The following is a 23159-nucleotide window of genomic DNA, read 5'->3' on the forward strand; positions in this document are numbered from 1 at the left end:
TTGTAGAAACTATAGTTATACAGACTAAATATCTCTCTCTTTAGATACATTTTAGATAAGAACCTTTGGAATGCTGAAAGGGTGGCTAAAGAATTCTGGATCACGGAAATTGAGAGCTGAAATAGATCAAAAGGTTTTGGTTAGTTGTTCTTTATGTAGTCCTAGGAGGATAGAAAGAAACTGCGTAAATTGATTGCACTGTAAAAATAGAACCACACTGGGAAAATTGGAGAAGGGAGAATCCTCAGGTCCTGTAACCACAAGTGAATAAATGGAAGGAGCATAAAAGGTCATGTGCTGTTGTTATGTTTCTTCGGAGATTAATAAATTGCAATAATTTTGAAGAAGCGTTAATCTCAGTGTTATCTGCATGACAGGCATAGTGTGGCTCAAAGAAGCGTTACTCTCTGAGCCATACTGTGCCTGTCGTGCAGATCAGTGGGAAGGGAGGAGAATGGATGACATCTGGCTTAAATGGTGGCATACAGTGAGGCTGCTGTTCCCTCCTGTGGTAATGTGCTCATGCTATGCTCAGTGCAACCACTGAAGGGGTCCCTTCCCATCTCCCTCAGTGCCAGGAAAAGGAAACTGGCCATCTGTGCTCTCTCAGTTGCGTTATCGGCTCAGTCCTCTGGCAGCAGCCCATGCACCTCTGTACCTGCTGATACATGCACGCTTGCAGACACTTCCTCGTGGGAACAAATTGAAGTTAAATTGATTAGACAGCTGCTCAGTGCTGACAACAAGCCATATCCTTTTATCGTGTGGTCCATCCTAATGGAAGGAAAGTTGTAAATTCACTGGCTAGGAAATAGAAAATAAATTAATGCCACTGGACCATATAGCGGCAGTTGATTTGGCTCTGTCCAAACGAGATAAAATTTCAAGTACTAAGTAAAATCTTGTGAATTTTTAGGCATCTACAATCTATATGAGAATAAGTGGCTTCATAGTTTTGATGTAACTACTGATCTGTTTTAAAAGTGCTTTACAATGTTATCCTAAGGTATTATTAAACCAAGTTCTTGATTTTGAATATTAATCATACAATATCTCAAGTTGGAAAGGACCCATAAGAATCACCAAAACTCAGTGTAGTTCCTTGTTGTTTAAAAATATTATCATCCTTGATGATCATCTATGTACCCAAATTTAAGCCAATTAAAGTGATAGGGAAAATTGGGAGCACAATGTTTTAGAAAAGTTGGTTCATAGTGTTCTGTGCACAACTGGAAAACCACTCAGTGTTTAAATAAATCTGGCAGAAGGGAATGAGCTTTGGGCAGGAAATACTGACACTGAATTTATTTTCTTCAGTAGTTCTTTATGCTTAGACAAGTGTAGAACTAATAATAATTTAAATACAAGAATGTAAAGATAGGTCCATAATCTCAGAATTTGTCTCTCCCTGATTTAGCCTTCATTATTATTGACAGTAATGAGGTAATTTTTCTTTCTATTTGCTCAGACTTCTGCCCCATATCAGGAGGTTAATATCACATACTTTGCAGTACTTGGAAGGGATTATATACAAAGGCCAAAATAATCCTGGATTATTTCAGGGAAAAATGCAATATAATTTTCCTAACTGATAGTCCTTTTCAATATTTCAAATCTATTTCTTGTTTAAATTTTGCTTCTGCAAATTATTTCAGAAGCCTTCTGGAGATCATAGGCTGGAAGTCATTCTTCTTTTTCTTTTCCAAATCTTTATTTGTCTGAATAATCTTTAACATCTAAATAGTATGCAAATGTAAGTTAGGGACTTTTCAGCACTGAGTGCTAATGGCAATCTCCAAAGTATATAATTATAATCTATAAACCTGTTTCTTCTATATGCATCATGGAACTGATATATAATTAATTAATAATTTTTATAATGTTTTGATAAGGAATCTTTGTGCAGTCTGAATTGCAGCAGCCTCTTATCTGTACTTATTTGATTAAAAAAAAAAAAAAATAAAGTAGTTAATATGCCGGCAAGGCTAATATGCAGATTTCACCTAGACATTTTTATGCAGGCTATGAGTTCCTTGCCATAGGAATCCAACAAATTTACAAAAGACTGGTTAAAATAAGCTTCTGAGGGGCAATATGAATAATACTGCTCAAAATGTTCTGCCTGGGAGAATTGCTAGAAAATAATGCACAATAAATTTTCCTCTTGTTTGCTGCTTAATTTGTCAGTTGGGGCAATATAAACTACAAGGATCTGTAGCTGTGAAAAGAAGTTACTTTACAAGGCTGTTTTGTAGTTAACATTTTGCATTTATGATCAGCTCTTGACGAACTGTGGTCCAATTATCCAGCTTGCAGTTTAACCATGGTTTGTGTGTAGAAACATCTATGCTGGCATTGTTTTGACCAAGTTGACTTAGAACCAGTAAACAAACTTATTTGTTGTGCTTGTGGTCTTACCACTGTAGGCTGGTGAAACTCAGATGTCCCAGAGCCCTACTCACATTATCTGATACCTCTTTTTGCCTTTGCATCCTTGTCATATCTTGCTGGCTTAATTTGTGTTCCCATGGTTTGGATTTTATTACCTGAGATCCTTTAAATTTTCTTCACTATAGGTAAATTGTTACATGCTCCAGAAACTCTCAAGAATATAGCCAGGGGGTCTAAGTGATGCACTGAATTAACCGAACATGGAGATGTTGGGATAAGGTGGGTTCTGTCTTGGGCAACTGGATCTACAGTACCAGATTTCTAGGTCACGTGTTCTCTTGTTCTTTTCTGTGGACAAGACATGAACAGAGAAATTTTACAAACCTGTCGCATTGCATGAGAGCAATGAAGGGTTTCAAACAGTCATAAAAGCAGGAAATGGCAATCCCAAGAAAATAAATGAACCAACCCACAAAACTTTATACAAACCAGGGTATTAAGTGGTCAGAAGCAGGCAAAATGAATTGTTTTGACAAAATTAACATTATTCCAGTCACATACCCAGAGACAGCTGAAGAACATAGAAGAGCTAACGTGTGTGATGAGATTTAGGGAAGTCTCAGACTTCTGTATATATTCTGACTGTGCTATGCATGGATGGCAGAGTTGGGTACACGGCAGTGAAAGCACAATTACCTGTATAATAACATGTGTGGCATGACCAGCTGGAAAAGGGAAATTCTGGCATAAATCCTAATTAGAGAAGAATTAACAATTTTTGTGGAAAATAAGCCTGTTTGATGCATACAGATATTGTTAGATACTTTATTAATGTTATTACATGGTAAAATGATACAGTATCCTTTTAATATGCAAATTAACTTAATATGGGACCTGAAAAGATTGACATTTCTGTATACTGCTTTTGCAATTCACCTATATTCTTAATATGATTCAAATTAATTAATCTGGTCTACTTTGTAGTCATAAAATAAGGATAAGAATAATGTTGGGAAGACATGTAAGTATTTATTTCATTTTGAGTCTTGTAACCCCCATAGCTGTTTATGCCTTAACTGAAACAGTGAATCTCCCAGATTTTCTCATCAGTAACAATACAACATGACAGCCACAAAAGGTAATCAATTTCTAAGGAAAACAGTGTCTTCATTTCTGAAAATTCACGAGGACTGTATTAATCTGACAAATATTTCTGTTTTCCTCCAAAGAGAATAGCCTTTGAAAACTATTGATCTTGTGTTCTTAACGAGAATTCTTTTTTGCGGGCATGGGTGGAGGGGAAGTCAACAGTACAACAACAGGAAGCTTAATTTCACTCAAAGATTATACTCTAATTGTAAATCATGATAACAAACCCTTCTCATACTTAGTTGTGTTAAAGGTTTGACTAACCATCTTTTGAGCCATTAGCACTAGCTTTGAAGAAAGGGCAGTTTCACTGGACAGGATTCTTCCATTTATAAAATAAATTACTTTGGATGAAGAATATGATACAGATGAAACAAAAGAAACAGAAGTCTAGAGAATCATGAGTGTCCTGCTGAGAGTGTATGAGAATTGGTTGTGCTAGTCTACGTTCAAGGGACAAGGGGACTAAACAGTGGTTTCTGGGATTTAGTCTGGACATTAGGAAAAATCTTTTCATTAGGAGAGGGGTGCAGCACTGGAAAAGCTACAGGGACTCCCATCCTTGGAGATGTTCAAGTTCATCTCTGGGTAGAAGCCTAGGCTTAAATGCTATCCAAAACTGCTATCCAAGCAAGACTGCTTTGATTCTGTCGGACGGAGGACAGAGACATCAAAAGTGTTGTTAATCTTTCCTAAGCATCCAGTTATGGAGGCAATTAATTTTGGATAAAAATTGCTGGGCTTCATGTCCATTTAGTCAGACATAGTACAGCAACTCTACTTTTTATGCTTTAATATCTGTCCTAAAAGTTTGTATAGAGCTTATTTTTTTTCCTCCGGAAATTCACTGTGATTTAGAAAGGGAATGGGAAAGGCTTTAAAAACTGAAGGGTTTTTTTTTTTTTTTACCTGAAATAAATTTGTAAGTTCTCAAAAAATTTGAAAGTAATTCTGTGATTTAAATTTTATGACTTTCATCCATGAAAAGGAATAGCACAACTCCCCTTGGAAGGTAATCATCTGAGTCTGTAACTTCTAGATGACAAAGCCATTGTTGTGGGTCTGTGCCTGTTTGAAGGAGATTGAAGTGTGTCTGATGGAAGTGTTAGTACTCCTAAAAGAAGGCTATTAGGAAACAAATTTGACAATTACTTTCATTTCTTCTTCTTCTCCCTTTCAGCTGTAGTGGTCTTTAAAATCATTCTGTTTCCCCAAATGTCTTCCTGTAAGCTATTACATTACTATCACAGCATTGCACTGTTTATCCTTATACCTGGGAAGAACAGGCAGCTAAAATGTCTAACATTATCTTAACAAATGCAAATTGTCACCCTGTCAAGATTCTTTGCAAAGAACACTATCAGAAATTAATATTACAAATTACATTTAAGAGAGTCCTTTGGTCAAAACAGGTTTTATGGGATAAAACATGTTGAAACATTCATGGGGTCACAGAAATAAGTAGGTGAATTCAGTAAAATAAGATCCACAAACTAATCATAATCAGTGGAAGAAAGATGATCACTAATTATTATCAAAACCCTTTCTGGGAAAAGGAAATTACTTAGAAAATGTACTTAATGACTTAGACAATTAGATGTGTTCTACAGAAGTGTAGAAAAGCATTCAAAACTTAAAGCTCATTTATAAAGTTTCTGAAATTTAATTTTTTCCTTGGGGAAAATAATTTGAAATAGAGTTTCTATCAGACTTATTTAGAGTGGTTCTTTTTAAAGCAGAACAGGGAGCAACCTCTAGCTAAACAGAACTTGTAAAAATAAATCTAGAACACAATGAGAAAATGTTTGTGTTGCCCCAATTTTAGAAAGGGCAGGATTTGGTAGAGGGCAGATATATCCCTGAGCACTGTTTGTGTGGCAGTATTCCAGCATGCCTTCTGGTTGTGGCTGAAGCAACTCATGGGCTGGATTGCAGCTGCCCTGCATGCTGAGAAACACTAAGCGTCTTTTATATGTTTGACTGTATGCAATCACCAGGCATGCAGCAGAGACCAACCAGTGGGGAATTAGAGACATAAAAATTATCTTCTCAGCTTCTCTGGCTTGTTACCGACACAGGTAGAACACAGTTACTACCACGATTTAGCCACTGGGAACTCTGGAGGCTTTGTAACCAAAATGAAATAATTGAACCCTGCAGCCCCACTGCTAGAGTTCTGGAAAAAAAAAAAAAAACAACCCTGAGACAGCAGAAGGCTTCCACACATCAGAGAGTTTTGAACGGGCTTCTAGCCCTTATGACAGTGAGCAGCTTGAGGAGACACCTTCATTTTCAGAAAGGATATTGAAGAGTTTATCTGTTAATTTGGTGAATGGTTACGACTGAAAACTTCCTTCTTTACATTACAATATAAGATAGAATGATATAAAAGTAGCCTGAGTTCTCTGATTTATAAGGATAATGAAATAAGTAATTTGTGCATATAAAACTTGAAGCTGGATATTTGTAAGTAACCTTAGTCCTTTTAATAATGTGATTATTGCATTAGGAAGGAGACAGAAACAGTATTTCATTTAAAAAAAAGAAATCACAGTGAAATCGCCAGGTTGTCATCTCCCCCCTTCACTTATACCTAGCCCATTTGAGTTGTAGAATGCCTGATTGCCAGAGTAGGGTGAGCTCCCAGCTGAACATGAACTGCCATTCAGGCTGAGACCCTGGTGTGCACCAGTGTGGGGTGTCTGTGGCAGAGTCTCTTGGGGACCCTGATGCGTAGGTGTTACACAACTCAGGGAGATCAGTGTGGTAAATTAAATCAAGGACACCCTAGCACCCTGGAGCAGAATGTGGCACAGTTATACAGCTTTTAGTTTTTACTCTGTTGTTTCAGAAAGAAAATAATTTTAAAAGCAACTGTAGATTATTATATGTAAGAAACCATTGCTATACATGACTGTGTTGTCTCAGTAGCTACACAATACTTTCTCTCAGTTTTGTCTGGAAACTGATTTCCAACTGTCAACAAGCTGTGCAGAGATTCTGGTATTTTTCCCGTTTAATGATTTTTTAATGTATGATAATTTCTTGACTATTAAAAGAGGAAAAAAATTCTGTTCAGAATTACCTACCTTTTCTTGAAACTCAATAGCGAATGTCTGTTAATTTGCTTCAAATGCTTTCTTTTCCCAATCCTTTTTCATTGTTTCAAATGCTAATTCTTTTTCCTGTGTGTCATATGCTTTTGCTTGGTTAGTGGCTAACCTTTTCCCCCTGAGGATTCTGCCAGTCACAAGGCTGTTCAACTGTCTCTTGGAAAAACAGAATTATGACTTTTTCACCTGAAAATTTGTGAGGCTTATTTTCTCATTCCTGTATTTTTTTATTATTATTTCTATTACATTTTTTTTATTATTTAGTAATCTCTAAACTCTCTCTGAATACCAAAGTTTTCCAACAAAAATTTTAGAGTAACATGTTCACTGCTTTAATGAATGTATTGTGTATCAGACATGAAGGAAGAGAATGCAATTAAAAATAATGATCCAATGCCATTCCAAATTTTTTACCTCCAGCACTCACTAAATTTTGAATGTTATCACACACTTACAGCTGCAATGAAAACATGTCTTCACTTGAGTAGGATATAGTGTTCCTGTTAATGTAAACTGTATGTAGAGTTATTTATACAACATTTTCACATAAAGATTCAAATATAAACCAATTAAACATAATGCCCTCTATAATATTCCTTTCATGCCTCAAAAAAAAGCAATAGAGAAGAACAAGTAAGTCAAAAATTTGCTTATTTTGCTTAGTATCTTTTCACACTTCATTTAACAAATATTGATTGTTATGTAGTATCGAAGCAATGAAGGCTTGTTAATTTAATACTCTTGGAAAAATTCCAGATGTGTTGATGTGGGTGGGTTTTCTCATATATATCAAACTGAGATCCCAGTTCTTGATATGAAAAAACTTTAGAAATCCTAAAAGAAGTAAAAAATCTTGGTCATGAAAATAGTAACGTTCAGATGTGGGGCTTTGCATTTCATATGTTGTCCTTATGAAATATTTTTAAGTATCATTACTCATGGTTACTGTTTCATGCATTCACACTCGTTGGCTCCTGCAATTGCTTGTTTTGGTTCAAATAGAACGAACCTTCTGTAGCATTTTCCAGCCAGGGAGACCAGTGGCAGCTTTAAAAGAGGACAGGTTCTGAGAAAGAGTGGCCTCTGGATTTTGTATGATTACCCTGGCTGAACGTGTTGTACTCACTTTCTTTCATATATTTTTGAAGGAAAGAGCATAAATTTAGTATTTTGTTCTAGTTTCTGTATAGAATAGACTTATGTTTTATACAATTGCACATAAATTGTATTTGAAGAGAACAAATCTCTCAGACATCCTATTTTTCTGATATTAAGGTAACAGACTGTACAGAAACAAACTTTTCCTTATTTATTTCAATGCTTGATGAGCCTCAATTACAGAAATTAAAACCTTATTTATAAAGTTACTTCATCAAGTACAACAAAAAGAATTTTTCTATACTTCACCTATCTGAACATTAATTTTTCTAAAGCACTTTTTCATACTCTATTTTTTCACGCCCATAAAAATGCTCTTTTTCTATTGAGTCATTTCTCAATTTCGTTTTGATAAATTAATCACACTGAATTCTTTACGTCTTTCTCTGCAAGACGATTTCTTCAGACCTCATAAATTTTTTGAAAAATATGTTTTTTCAAGCATGAGCAGGAGAATCATATACACTGTGGAAGCATACACAGACAATCAACTGAGCACTCATATGATTTTTTTATACTGCTAGGGTTTGGTTAAATCCTTTTGAAAGAAGCATCATGCTGAAAACATAACTATATTTGCTCAAACAGTATCACATTTGCATCTTTTCAAACCCCACTGCTTTCTAGGTTAAGGTGAGATTGTATTTGTTATTTGTGAACCTGTGACTTCAAACAATTCAAAATGACCTGTCAAAATACAAACCCTTATGTCACTGTCTTGTCCTCACTGCTGTGCTGTTTTCCTCTTGTAAGAGGTGTTGAGCTGTTTGGTAACAGTATTTAAACTAATTTGCATTAAAATACTACTGCTGGTTACCAAACACTTATTCCAATGGAATGCCTTATGGAAGTTTTCACTTCTGTGTCTTCTAAAATGTTGCAAAAAAATGTTCTAGGTTCAATTTATAAAAGGAAAATAATTAATAGTTCATGTTCTCTCATTAGGCAAGTAGTCTTTTAGAGGTGTCTGAAAAACCTTTGGATATCAACATTCATCACCAATTCAACAGCTCCCTACCTTGCGTGACCCAACTACCCTAGGTCCTTTCTCTTCCTTTCCTCCTGCTTGTTCTCTGTAGGGTTCCTTTGAAGGACATTTTGGTAATGACTTCTAGATGCTGGGAGCCTTAGGAGCTTCATTAGTATGGAAAAGGTGCTTTGCTTAACATTAGCTCAGTTTCCTCAAAGGGGCTGGTAATGCATTTTCAAGAATCATATTATGAACAGCAGTCATACTTCACCTCTTTTGATGACACTTCTCTTCAGAGGATCTGATCTTTTCATTGATATCTGTTATTGTCCCCTGCTGAGTTCCTCTTAAAATGCTTAGGGGGCCCAGAGGAAAAGACATTTTAGTTGACATTTGGAAGTCAGGTTTTTTACTTACTTAATTTCTTTTTTGGCTTTGGATGCCTGTCCTTCTTGTTTCCATTCAAATTAATTCCTGTGTATTAAGCTGCACTGATATTTTGGCTGATATTTTGTGGCACCAGATGAATTCCCTGTGGAAGTGTGGCAGCCATAGCAGCCTCCTCAGGGAATGCAGTACTCTCTGTGGGATAAAGCATGTGACCAAGTACCAGATCTGCCTCCTCCAGACTCACTCATTGGTAGCACATGTAAGTTGTAAAGTGTGCGTGTAAGTTATAACAGAGCCATTTTCTGCCAAATTCCCCCCATGGTGGAGCACAGCAGGGAGACATAGAGGTCAGTGTCTGCAGTAGCTCTGTTCAGGACCACAGAGGTGCCATCAGTATCATTTATGGCAGTGTTCTATCCTCCACTTTCTTTCCAAGTGCCAATAGCCCCCCAAAATTATTCTATTCAGTATTTCAGGGCTATTTTACTGGACAATTTATACCTATCTCTTCCATGAACTTTGGCTACTGACTTTAGATGTTACTTGTTTGATTGGTGTTATTTTGTGTTAGAACTGTTGCATCCATCTCCTGAGCCCTTGACATGAATACTTCAGAGTAATTCTAAAACCAGCATGTTATGTTCATACAGTGTTTTCACTATGATTCAGAAACCACTTAAAAAATGTGCTTTATAAAGGGGAACCTGATTCCAGAGCTTGAAACAGAGCAATTTCACAAGTGAAAATAATTCAGTAGTACATTGGTTCTTAAAGACAAAAACCTGAAAAACAATTTAAGCATTTATGTAGGCCTGACATCTTTTAATGGTTCTGACAGAACTGCTTGATTAAAGATGCCCAGAGAAGATTAATGACTGCTGTAAGTATACAACCTTATGGCATCTCATAAAATTGTTCTCTGAAAGTTTAATGTAGGCTTAATGAACAGTAATTATTCCTTCCTACCATATGGCTGATACCAGATACATGAGGGTGGAACCCACTTGAATGACTACTCGTAGTCTCAGGTAAGTTGAATAAAAACATTCATTACTTGTATGAAACATAACTCTTATGAAACATAAGAGGTGATTGCCCCTAGGGGAAATGTCATGTGAATAAAAATACTTGCTTTCAATATCAAAAGAGTTGAGAAATGTGAAGAATTTTTATTTCCATAGAGATTCCTTTGTGAGAATATCAAAGCATTTCAAAGATGGGTAATTATTTCAATTGCAAACAAATTAATATGAGAAATCACAAAAATAAGAGCTAGAATTTTAAAGTTACTTTTTGTATATAAAGATGGATACAGTCAGGTGAAAGATGCTGATTTTATGAAAATCTGCTTAAGATTTTGGGTGCTTATTCCTTTGGGTATCCATTGATTTCAGCTGGAGGTAATCAAAACCAACCTCAGTGGCAAGATAAAGACCAGAATCTATTAACAGAACAATAAGTCAGGTATTTCAGATTTTTCTGGAATCAGATTACACTATTGCACACCAAAATCAGAAGTCCAAGCCCTGGGAATGAACTGAATTTTTCTGAAGTTCTGTATTATTTGAGGTTGAAAGTAGCATTACAGATTGCTTAACTTCTAGTCGCTGGCTGAGTTGGTAAGAGCCAAATGGTGTCTACAGGCTACATCTATGGAGCTTCCTGCAGATAGTCTGGTCCATCCTCTGGAGAAGGCTGTTTTTCTCTGGTTGTGGTTTTACATTCACTTCAGACTATACAGCTCTCCATAAATTGCTCATACTTTCAGCATAGGTTTTTAACTCAGGGGAAAATAATAGTTCAAAACAGAAAAAAAAAAAAATACAAGAAATACAGTACCATATTTTATTATACCTTATTGTATGTGTGAAGTAATGGTATGTTTTGAGTCAATAGCACAATAACAGAATAGAAGAGCTCAGAAGATGCTCATTCTCTTCTGTGCTTTTTTGTTATGTCACTGTCTTAAAATACTCTTGCATGGTTTGAATTCCCTGCAATAATAGTTACTTATTCAGAGTCTCAAAAAAGTGAATGTTTGTCAGATCATACTGATCAACATCTGTCAGATTTATTTATCCTCATCTCCCTTCAACCTGGAGCTTGTTTCCCCCATCTTGTTTTTGTTTTCTTTCTTCTATGAAAGTGTATCAGGTTTTTCCTGTAAAAAAATGGGTCAACAAATAATTTAAAATGAGAGTTTGACATAGTGCCCTTTAGAGAAATGCTCTTTCAGGGAGTTTATAAATATAAGTACACCAGTAAAGATCTAGTCGTGTGGTCAGAGGTAATATATCAAAGATTGACACTAACTGAAGACAAAATGAACCCCAGTAGAAGCTGAGTTAGTCTGCTTGTGTTAGAGTCAATTTTTGCCCTTAAACAGAGATGGATCTAGCTAAATTAGCTGGTTTTATTGAGATGTTTCAAAGTACTTTTTTCTATATGTGATGTGTGTATCGTGTATGTTTTCCTGGCTTTACAGATCAGATGTGCTTATTTTAGTGGAGTCCAGGGGAAACTTGTCATTATTGCTCTTGTGTAAATGTTGGAAATTCATTTATTGCCAATCTTACTGTAGTGCTTTCTCACTGGGAATCAGATAGACAAAAATGAACTATCTTGTGAGTCTTGCTGGTTTCTGTACCAGCTGAGGTGTTGCTGAGACTGGTCTTTCTGCTCTCAGTTCTGTGTGACTGGGGTAGAGAGGAGGACAATAGTGCCAGACTTCAAGACAGGCCAAAGAGGAAAAGATATGGTGTTGTCCAACAAGCTGTCCAAGGACTTTTCCCCTGTCAGTGGAACAGCCTTTCAGTTTACTCCAGCTCAGTGAGAAGGCTGTTGCTCATAACACTAATTCCAAACCTTTTTGTCACTTTTATTTTACATAATCATCAATCTGAAAGTTAGTGGGTGTTAGCTAGTCTTTATTCTGTTATTCTGCACTGCAAGAAATCACATTGCCCCAAAACAGAGTTATCAGCCCAGAAATAGACATCTGTGAAAATATTCACTGAAATTATTGCAATTTTTTGTAGAGCAGAAGTTTAAGCGAATGTTTAATAACCACTGTCATTAAGTCCTTGATTAATACTTATTTGCTCATTTATACAGACACATGAATACTTCAGCGATGGATATACTGCGGGAACTTTGAGAAGAAGGAAAAGATCTCTGATAGTGATTTGAGAAACTGAAAAACATTGCCAGTGGAATCTTTTGAAACATGCAAGAAAGAATGCTCAAATGAGAAGTGCAAGGAGCATGATGCCTGCTGTGCTCCTTCAGACACGCATATTCATTTACTTCAACACATTTTTATATCTACTTTTTCCAAGTGGTGCTGTGTTATTCAGTTCTGTATGTCAGTAATGCCAGAGAGATGTAGTGGACAGTTCATCAGCCTCATTAGACAAGGCAGCTGCAGACCAGGATAATAGTGAATGAATGACTCACACTGGCAAAAGAGAAGGCAGGCAGCATTGCTTCACTGGCTTCATTGCATTCTTCTGTCCCTTGTGGGGGGGGGGTTGTTAAAATTGATACTGATTGGAAATCGCTCTTGTTAGCAAAAACAACTATTTGCCTTTTCCTTCTGCACAAGTGTTCTGCTTTTTAATTGTCTAAAATCTGAGGGTAGCAAAGAGCCATGGATCATGTCCCAGGTGCCTGTTAGTGACAGCCGCACAGGCCTCATTATAAAACCTCCTGTTAGAATGCAAATCAATTTATAAACTCACAACTCCTCTCTGTTAATTCCCCATTGGCTCCATAATTATCTTTGCTACTTAATTATTGATTATTAGTGTGCCAAATCCTGGCTTAACTTCAGTGAGGATTATAGCCACTAGCAAGATAAGGACATAATTTGGAGATGTAAGTGTACATTGATTTTTAAACAGCAATCTTTGCTTGAATGGAAAAAAAAGGTATCTATGTTGTTTCTCTCTGTGGTTGTATATTTTGCAGTAGCTGCTGACAGACCTGCATTGGCTTGCAACAATCAGATGAGAAAGGTGCAGCCTGTGGAAGTTACGGTTCAGTTTGTATGCAGCTTTGTGCTTCTTCTGTGAGATTGAGATTACATTTTACTCAAACTTCCTGCTCATAAAAATCTTACATATGAACCTTCCAGGATTTTTCCTAAATTTAAGAAAATTATTGTCTTCAGCCTGTACCTGAAAAACTTATGTACAGGTTGGCAGAGTGATTTTTTCTAACTTTAGGCAATAAATCATCAGAAGAGATGCAAGAATAATTCTTTTGTCTTTTATTACCAAACCTGTGGTGTGTTTGTTTCTAGAAAACACTTGCAGCATCTTTGTTCTGTTGCCAATAAAAAATATCCATTTGCCAAAATCTGCCTACTCTATGACCAAGTGTCAATCAAACCCATGAGCTCTGTCTAGGTCCATGACCCAAATAATAACAGTCTCTATACTGAACATTTTGTCTTGGCTTTTTTTTTGAGGAATTGGAGATTGGTTCTTGGGAGTTTGGTCTGTCTGACAAAGGGGTATGGTCTAGACTGATGTCAGAATGAGCACTCACGGGAAACTTCTTTTTTCTTTTTCCTCACAGTGAAGCCTAAGCACAAGATGTGATGACCAGGGGCTTGAAGCTAATTGCTGTGCTAAATATTAAGCAGAAGATGTGATGCAGTTTTTGGAAAAGTTAGAGTGTGCTTGAAACAGCTCTTGAACATTTGGGGTTTGTCCCCGTCTTAAGGATACATGGCCTCCCATCCATTAAACTGGAATCAGCCTGCTTTATAGGTTAAGGAAGCCTTATTTGAGGAAGCTAGTTTGCTTTTTATTTCATGATGTCTGTTTCACTCATAGCTTTCAGTGGTTTTGCAACAACATTTAAACATGAGCAAAGAAGAAACTCAATGTGTGCTTATGCAAAGACAAGGAGAAGAGCAGAGTAACAGCTTATGGAGTAAAATGAACCTAAATTTAACCAGAGTAGTGTTCCTCCTCTGGGTAACGGCAACAAAAGTATTATTTTTTAGTCTAGTAAAGAACAAATTCACTTGAAAACTGATTGTTTTAAGAAAGGGTTGTCTTAGTTTTCTTATTTTGAACTTTAATTTTTAACAACTCTAAGAAATTCGAGAATTTATTTGAAACCAATGAAATGCTCTCTGTTTAAAAGTCCACTCTAACATAATATGGCAGAATAAGAGGGAATTGAAACTGCTGCAGATTATCATTTCAATGGCAGAACACTGAGAAGTTGCTCTTTGCAAACAAGCATAAGACTTTTTATGCCTTTCTTTCTAAAGGAAGTTTCATAATTACTAGGTGTGTGGCTCTTGTCCATCTGCATAATTATCACCAAGAAAATTTCCTACCAAAGCAGGGAGCTTTCCATCTTCTTGAAGTATTTTGGAAATGAAACATAGGCACTTTTAACATTTTTATTTGCCATTTTTCATTGAACAACATAATGTCTATGTGTGTGAAATTCAAGTCATATGTATTTTCTCAGAGTGGAGAATGACTACTCAGCCTTAGTAATGTTATTTGCTCTACAGGTAAATCTCAGTAGTTTCACAGCAAAAAGTGGTTTCGTTATGTCTCTAAAATGTTATCTGTCTGTAACAATTCTTTATTACCAGTACTTTCCTGCAAACAAAAGAGTTATCAAATAAACACAAACTTTTCTGAAGGATTTGTTCAATTACTACTTTGCTTAATTTAAAAGAAATTATTCTAGTAGTTGTATAAAGTAGTACTGATGAAACAAAGAAGTATCTTATTCTGTTCCTGTTGATGTCAGTTATTTTTTATTTGACAAGTAATGGTAATTTTGCAGTTGTTTTCTGAATAAAGCATTATCTTACTTCTAAGTCTCAAACAAGCAATAACTTGGTGTTAAAGATTGCACTCAGGAAAAAAAATCCACACTGCAGGTTGGTCCTACTCTCTTAAATCTGACAGACAGCACTAGTTCCACTCTCCCAGGCTTGGACTTGTTGCTGTGGAGACTGGTTTCTGCTGGGTCCATGGCAAGGATGCAGCCACTCTAGATGGGGTCTGTGTCAGGGGAGCTGCTGTGGTGCTCAAAAGCTGACAGTGAAGCACAAACTTCTGTGCTGCAGCTGTGCAAGGAGAGAAGGACATGTGTGGGTGTTGACACCATGGTTTGTGTTCATATCTGACACCAGAAAGAACATACAGAAACCAGACAGGCTGCTTGACTACCCTAAGGGGGTACCCCTTGTCTGTCTCCATCTCCACTGAAGTCATCCTCCAATTCACTTGTTATCTTGTCCCTTCAGGTGACTTTGTTCAGCTTCCTCCTCACTGATGAACTGATGATCTGTCTCCAGCACTACCTCATCTAGATCTCTTCAGTCCTGCAGTCCAGCCTATCTCTTAGGTGTCTGTTCTTGAGCTTGTTTTGTGGACTTCATGGTAACTCTAGCCAACTAGAAGAGCTAAAGATAATACAAGCTGTTTTCCATATTCCCCTGGGTGTTGCTTCTGTATCTTTCCTCTTCTTTATCTATATTAACAACTATGCATAGTGACTATAAGCCCATGTTCTACCTACATGTATCTCAACCTGTTCACTTAGTTCTTTTTTTGATTTTTACAATGCTGTGTGTAGATTTCACCCACAATGTTCTTTCACCAGAGAATTTATTGCATTTTATTTACATGATGCCTCAGTTTTCTAGGCAAAAATACTTTTTCATAACTGCTTTAGTTGTGCTGCTTTAAGTGGATTAGGTTGATAAATACGAGTTACATACTATTCTCCTCTTTTCTCACATCATGTTTTTTTACCCTTTCTTTATTTTGTGCATCCATCAATGCAGGGATAATGATTTTCTAAATGTTCAAGATGTGCCTAGCACATAAATCTCAATTCTTGATGATGTCTCTGGAATGAAGATGCTGATCAGGTCACACAGTACTGAATATTAGCACCTATTGGATCAGCTTTGATATAAATATAGTTGCAAATTAGGGAAGAGGGTTTATTGATCTCTTCACTGGACAAACACTGAGCAGTACCTCAAATTTCTAAAGGTTATCCAAGAGACGTAGAGATTTTCCCTTTTTTTTTTTTCCTTTTTTGACATGCAGCCTTTTGTACTGTGTATATTTCATTGGGTGAACTGTTTGTGAAACTCCTGACCATTAATCTACTGTTTTCTTACTCTCACTAGTTCATCTCATCCTGCTCATTAACCACCTCCCTGCTGCCGGTTTGTGGTGCACAAGCCCAGAACACTGTCTTGCACTCTTTAACATTATTCTATAATGCTCAGAAGCTTTGTTTCTGTCAGCAGCAGAAGAATTAGAGCACAAAATTTTCTGATACATATTAGTAAAAATCACGATATATAAACAGAAGCAAACAAACTAGCCATATCTTGCATGGATCTGGATAGAATAGAGTTCAGACATGGTAATGTGTAATAATTTTGTATTTTAAAACAACGGGATTTGGAAATAATCTAAAATTTTATGGGATTTGCCTTCTAATAATTCTGCTCATTTTCCCACACTGTCTTTCACCACTGTACATCTTATAAATGTCAAATACTTCCTTCTCACCTAATCCTTACTGGTCAAATTTTATCTAGTACTGGCAAGGTAACTTAACTAGAAGGTATTCTAAAAAAATAAAGCAAGCCGAACTTAATGGGAGGACTTTCTCTTATAAAACTGATGCCAGACCTTTTTGCAAGCATGTTTTCCCTTTTATGGATCCACAGGATTATGTAAACTTGGTTTTATTTTCATGCTGATTTTGCATGAAAAATGAACCTTAGCTTTCTTTATTATAAGTTTAAGAGATTTTTTTAGATCTGCTATAACTGAATCCTGAAATTAGTATGAAGATGTCCTCTATATCCACCTGCCCAGTAGAGAATCAGAAAAGAAAAGATACCTGTTGCTGCTAATTTCACAAAACGGTAGTCATGCCATTTGAAGGAAACACTTTGGCTACAGGAGAAATCCTAGAATATTCTATACACTTTCCTTATATGATGGGCTGTAATGTTTAGGATGGCACAAGAAATTATCAAAGACAATATTATTCCTACAGTGAAAGGCAATTAAACATGGAGTACACTGAAATCACTGCTTCATTTCCTTTCTCTGCCTACAAAGTAATGTTTCTTTTCTCTCAACAATGATGGTCCACTGGTGATGCTTGTTTTTCTCCGTCCATATCAGATGTTTCTTGCTAGAGATCTGATCTCTTACTGGCCCTTAGCTTTCTGTCCAGTCAATCATACTGTGCAGGCAATTTCACAAAAATCAATCTGATAGTAGAGACTGAAACTGGGAAAAAAATATACTGATAGTGGAGGAAACACTAGTCGTAAATGAAATAAAACACCATTACTTGGAGTTGGGAGCAACATTTAAATTGTATCTCTAGCTAACAGAGCTGTGAAGAATGCCATCTTGTTGACTAACGGTCTGCAAAGGTTTTTTCAGTCTGCCTGGGCTATTTCAAGACAATCAATGCAATGTTGCTCTTCTCCAGATGTCCCTATTCATCTGCAAAACTTTTAGCACAGATTGTTCTCTTATTTGTAAACAGATTATTCAACAATCCCAGTGTATCACCAGAATGACAGATGTGATGTGCTATCAGAAGTGGCTAATTTCAGATTAGATAATTTTCTGTGCACAGTGCCAATTAGCCTTAAAGAGTAGAGGAATGCCTGGCGGAAAAAATGCTTCATTTTACAACCATCTGGTTTGGTATTGGGCCTTGGGAATCTTGTATATATTGATGATAAAATAAAAGAAGCAGTTTTAGTACCTTTTTTTATTCTTCCCAGTCAATATATTTTTAAAGATCTTAAGTGATTTATGTTGGGCCTTCTGATCTTACTGTAAATTTTCCTCAAATTTACCTTGTTAAGAAAAAAACGGGAAAAGAATGGAGTGACAAAGCCTGACATCCTTCACTGCTTGCTATTGCCTATAAATTATCATTGTCACTTAGAAAAAGCAAAGCTAAAACCTGTATTTGTTTCGTGGTCTATTCTTAGGTGCGTAAAAATTATACAGCTGGACAAGTCTTCTCCCTAGAAAACAGCAAAAGGCTACATTTAATGAAATACGCATTTTTGTTTGTGTCTCTGAAGAAAATTGTATTTCTGCATTTTACTTTTAAACATACCCATTTCTCTGATTCTGCAGACATTTAAAGTTATGTGCTTAAGATCTTATTTAGTTGCTTTCATCTTACCTAGATCTTAAATTCACGTGATCTAATAGCTTAAAATTTATTACTCTCCCTTTGAATGACCTTTAGCACTGCTACACATAGCTATTGCTTTGAGCAGGGAAAAGCTAGGCTACCTAGCTTAATAGTTAAAGTCCATGGATGAGAGTGGAGAAGGAAGAATCTAGGAACTCTAGTTTTCTATGCTTTAAATGTATTACACCTTACATTAAAAACTCATCTGGAAGCAGATTTCACACCATTTTGTCTCTCTCTGGATATTTTCTGTTGTACTCTCAGCTGCATATTCCAGTGGAACACCCTGAGATTGAGGAAAGGTCTCAAAGGTGGTGTAGGGAGAGTGGGATTTCATGCAAAAGTGAGCAGCATTTTCAATGAAAGTGGCTAAACAACCTTACTTCCAATTCCTACCCGGATGTGGTGTAAGCCAAATTTTAGTTGCTAAGTCCAGCCCATAACTCTCACTGAGAACAAGATATTTTCCTACCTCACTGTTCAGCTGTGTCATTGCACAGGAGTCTCACATGATATGTAGTGCCAAATCTGTGTAATACCCTCAAGTCTTCTAGCTCCTGAAGCCTGGAATTTGAAGCCTTGCATTTAGGATATGAAATCCAAAGTTAGCAGCTTGTAAAGTCTCTCTAGATTAGTTTCTGTCTAAAAGCTAAATGCATTAAGGACATTTAGGCTGTGCTTTGTAATGTTTAACTTAAGGTGTTCAGAGTCCAGAAATAGAGACTAGGAAAATGCCTTGTGTGACTATTTTTGATGAGGAAGAAGTGGCATTAATTTTTTTACTGTGGCTTACAGGCGGGCACATAAGTAACTCCAGGATTCAGCAGCTGTTAATTAAGAGCAGCTGCTTTGGACACATAAACATCAGGCTTAGGCTTCATGCCCCTTGCTTCAGATACTTAAATCTCTCTGTTGATATAGCTCTCAACTGTGTTGTTCTACCAGCAGCAAGACGCAAACAATCAAAGTCTTAGTGTGAACCCAGTTCTGTTTCATTTAACTTACAAAGTTGTAAATGAGCAACTGAAGTTGATGAAGTTGCAAATCTAGTTCCCTAGTTGAAATAAACTGATATAACTTTGTTGAAGTTTTTTTAATCATGTTATGTTGGAAAAACTTTTATTTTTGCATTACAAACCAGTGTCTCACAATTACTCATACGGGGCTTGAGAAAATAATGGGAGCAGTGCAATAATGAAGATAAAGAGTGGGGCGCTCCACAGTGGCCGCAATTAAAAATCCCGAGAGGTTTTCGGGATCTCTAATCTAACCCCCCATTGGGACATGGTGTCCCGTCCCCACAGGGGCGCCTGGTAGTCAGTCACAAACAGGCGTAGAGAAGCCAATTTCCCATCCAGTCCCTCAATTTGTACAATGGTCTTCGATATTTGAGCCGATTTTGTCCCTCCGATACCCTGGATTCTTCCTGCCACGGGTTGCAATTCCCAATGTGACGGCCATTCCCCATGGGGAATGATTGTGACATCTGCCCCTGTGTCCAGCAGGCCCTCCAAACAGATGGAATCATTGCCTTGCTGGACATTGCAATATATGATGGGTTTGTTTTCTCCCACCACTTCTGCCCAGTAGACACCTGGTGTTTTGCTATCTATGTCTACTGGGGTTCCTGCTGGTATGGGGATAGCCTGGGCGATGACCTGCCCCTTGGCCAAATAGAAGGGCGGGTTGATGCAATGTGCCACCAGCTGAAGTCATGCCAGGTCATTCATGAGAATGGCTGGGCACACTTCTAGCTCTTGAGGTGTGTGCTTAGTGTCTCCGATGGCCATGTACTTACAGCTTCCCCCTGAAAGCACCAATCCTCCTTCCAGCAGTTCCACTGCAATTACCGTCCACTGGTCCAATGTAAGCACGTGGTCCGTCGCCGTCTTCAGAGACGGTGGTGGTTGAGGGCACCAGGTTTCGTCAGGGTTCCGTGCTGTAGAGAGAAACCCCACGAAACAGTCACGTCTGGTAATTTTGTCATATCCAGTGAATGTCGTTTCCCCCCTTTCCCCGCAGGCCCTGCCTCATTTTTGTCCCCACGCGAGGCAGGACCGCGCTGTGCACCTAGTTTTTTTTTGGTGCAGCGTTGGGCGCCAATGGTGGTGGCACTCTTCCCCCCCTTTCCCTTGCCGCATCTGCCGTTTTTTTGGGGCAGAATCTTGCGAGGTGCCCCACCCTCTGGCAATAAAAGCATACAATCTCCCCCCTACGTCTCTGTGATGTTGGTGTCTTTGCTGGAGTTTGTGGGTGGACTGCCATGGCCGTCGGTGGAATGGGCCGTCGAGGTGGTGGTCTGATGTCCATTGTGGAGGCCTTCTTCATGCAGGCCTCCATGAGCGCAGGGAGCGTTGGCTCTGGATAAACTGGCATCCGGGAGATCACCCTCTTGGACGACTCATTGGCGTTCTCTTTGGCCACCTCGAGGATGATCATCGGGTGCATACCTTGATTTTCCACTTGTCGCTCTACCTGCGCCCTTATCTGATCCACAAACTCAACAGAAGACTGGTTAGGGGCTTGTTTGATGGTCAAATAACTTTTGGGGGCTTCTGGGGTAGGTGCAGGAAGGGAAAGGAATGCCTTCTCTGCTGCCCCCACGATCCTCACAAGAACGACCTTAGGTAAGATACGGGCCTGTTCTCCAGGTTCTTTCCAGTTCCCCTCGCCGCACAGGTGGTCAAACGTTAGAGCCGATTGGTCAGCATCAACAGCCGTATCTCTGCATCTGCAAAGCTTAATGAGGACTGCCTGTAAGGACCGTTTCCATGTCTGCTCCCACAACAGGTATTCGGTCGGGGTTAACAGACATGTAAACAAGTCTTTAATGTCCCAAGGGACAAGCTCATTTGATGAAAATGTGGCCTTAAGAAGGCCTTTAAAGTATTCGCTTTTCCGGCCAAACTCCCTTTGGGCTTTGCAGAGCTGTTTTTTATTCTGGTAGGAGAAAGGCTTCCATCCTCGGAGGGCTCCTCCTACCCCACCATAGGTAACAGGTGCAGCATGGTAGACTGGCCCCTGTTCCGGGTTCTGGGCCCCAGGCCCTTCACATCTGGCTCCGATGTCGTGGGAACTGGATGTTAGAGCGTGGGAACCGGAAGCTGGAAGTGGGGAGGCGGGGTCAACAGAGAAGTGGGAGGTAACAGGGACAGGGCTGGCTTCTGCCCCGGAAAAGGCGGACCGGTCCTGAAGCACCTCCCACGAGGGAGGAGGAAGGGACTCAGGGTCTTGGGAAAAGGGGTGTGGTGAGGGGCAGGGAGGAAGTTCGGGCAGAGGAAGGGAAGAGAAGGAGTGTAAGGGAAAGGAATTATGGGGAGGAGAAGCACAAGGTGGGGGTCCGACCATCTTGAGCTCCTCGGGAGCCATTTTGAGGGTTCGGGAGGGATAAGAGCAAGGGACTAGGAGATGGATAGGGTGACGGTAACGGGGTTTGGGAGCAATGGGAAGGACGAAGGGAAGGATAGGGAGATGCTCGGGAGAACCGGGGAGATCGGGAGGGACATGGAGATGGACAGGGAGAACAAGTGGAATCAGGGGTAGATGGGTCTGAACTGGGGATATCAAGCCTAACAACTTTGGGAGACGGAACTGGGGTGGAGAGTTTAAGGATAGAAGTCTTGGCTGGCGGGCCCTGCCGACCAAGACCAGGGGACTGGGGGGTTCGCGAGGAGCCAGGGAGACTGGCACCACTGCGGCTACCCTGCATTACACGGGTTGCTCCTCGGGAACCACCCAGCAAGGGACTAGGGGAAAGGGTAGAGGTGTGAGGAGGAACAGAGGAAGAACTGGGGGGTTCTTTTTCCATTCCCAACCTCTCTCTCACTGTTAGCTGAATTAAAACATACAATGGGATCAATTTGGATGCCTGGATGTCCCCCTCATTCACCTTTTGAGTGAGTGTCGCTCCTACAACATTCCAGAAGGGGAGCGAGGTCATATCTCCTGGGGACACCCGTGGGAAATGGAAAAAGAGCCATCGAACAAACTGTTTCAACAAACCCTTTTTGAACTTTTTCCCCCCTCCCTCCAGGAGTCCCACAACTGGGAAATAAAATCCTTGCTGCTGTGCTGACAAATGTGCGCCCATATTTTAAAAAATCTGAGAAACACAAAACTGGTAAAACTGGGGGCCAACCACTCTAAAAAAACAAAACTGTCAGCACAGCACTTACCCTTGCCTACAGTAAAACGAAAACTTAAAAGAACGTAAAAGGAAGGGTCCGGGAGCACTCAGGGATTCACACACACTCACCCCTCCACACAAAGGGGACACCCCTCCACACACACTATGGCCCCACTTCTGATCCCCTGGCCAACAGGGATACTCACCACTTGCTCCGCTGGACAAAGGTGCTGTAGACAGGGTCCCTCTCCCTGGACACGATCCCTCCGGCGCTGAGGGACTACCATGTCCGTCCCCGGGAGCGCCACCTGACAGAAATGGGTCTGCTCCCTCTGGGGTGCTGACATGCCAGTGGATCTCCGAAAACGATCCTTTCCATGGGGTCTTGGACCCTCAGGGATGTTGTAAATGAGACTGAGACTTTTAAAGGAAAAGTCAACTCGTTTATTTGTTAACTGCTGAGAGTGGGAACCCAGGATAAGCCCAGGCTCTGCGCGACAAGCCAGAATAAAACAATATTCCAACAAGACAGTGAGACCCACTGGGTGCTCCCTTGGACCCCAAGTTCCGCAGGAGGACCCCTCCCCTGGGGGCAGGTAGCTTTTTAACGTATCTGGAT

The 23159-nt window shown here is 39.1% G+C and overlaps 1 protein-coding gene across 6 annotated transcripts; it reads right to left on the reverse strand.

Moving 5' to 3' along the window:
• Nucleotides 1–14855: 14855 nt before the first annotated feature.
• Nucleotides 14856–22862, reverse strand: LOC108449251 (endogenous retrovirus group K member 8 Gag polyprotein-like). Of its 6 annotated transcripts, none has more exons than XM_017744901.1 (3): nt 20213–22862; nt 18175–18238; nt 14856–15277 (listed from the first exon to the last, which is right to left on the reverse strand). In XM_017744901.1, exon 1 carries the CDS (start codon nt 21781–21783, stop codon nt 20485–20487), a length of 1299 nt encoding a protein of 432 aa, XP_017600390.1. In that variant the 5' UTR covers nt 21784–22862; the 3' UTR covers nt 14856–15277; nt 18175–18238; nt 20213–20484. The 6 variants fall into 6 exon arrangements, 5 of the variants coding, with proteins under 5 accessions (XP_017600390.1, XP_017600388.1, XP_017600391.1 ...); XM_017744899.1 differs by having other exon boundaries at nt 18175–18978; XR_001865405.1 differs by lacking the exon at nt 14856–15277 and having other exon boundaries at nt 15620–18978; nt 20213–20353; nt 22747–22862.
• Between the last annotated feature and the right edge of the window lie 297 nt (nt 22863–23159).

This window comes from Corvus brachyrhynchos, unplaced genomic scaffold (genome assembly GCF_000691975.1).
Source record: "Corvus brachyrhynchos isolate BGI_N302 unplaced genomic scaffold, ASM69197v1 scaffold879, whole genome shotgun sequence".
NCBI lineage: Eukaryota > Metazoa > Chordata > Aves > Passeriformes > Corvidae > Corvus > Corvus brachyrhynchos.

What these genes read in the sequence shown, in the direction of transcription:
- LOC108449251 (XM_017744902.1), bottom strand. Translation starts at nt 21,783, where the DNA reads ATGGCTCCCGAGGAGCTCAAGATGGTCGGACCCCCACCTTGTGCTTCT.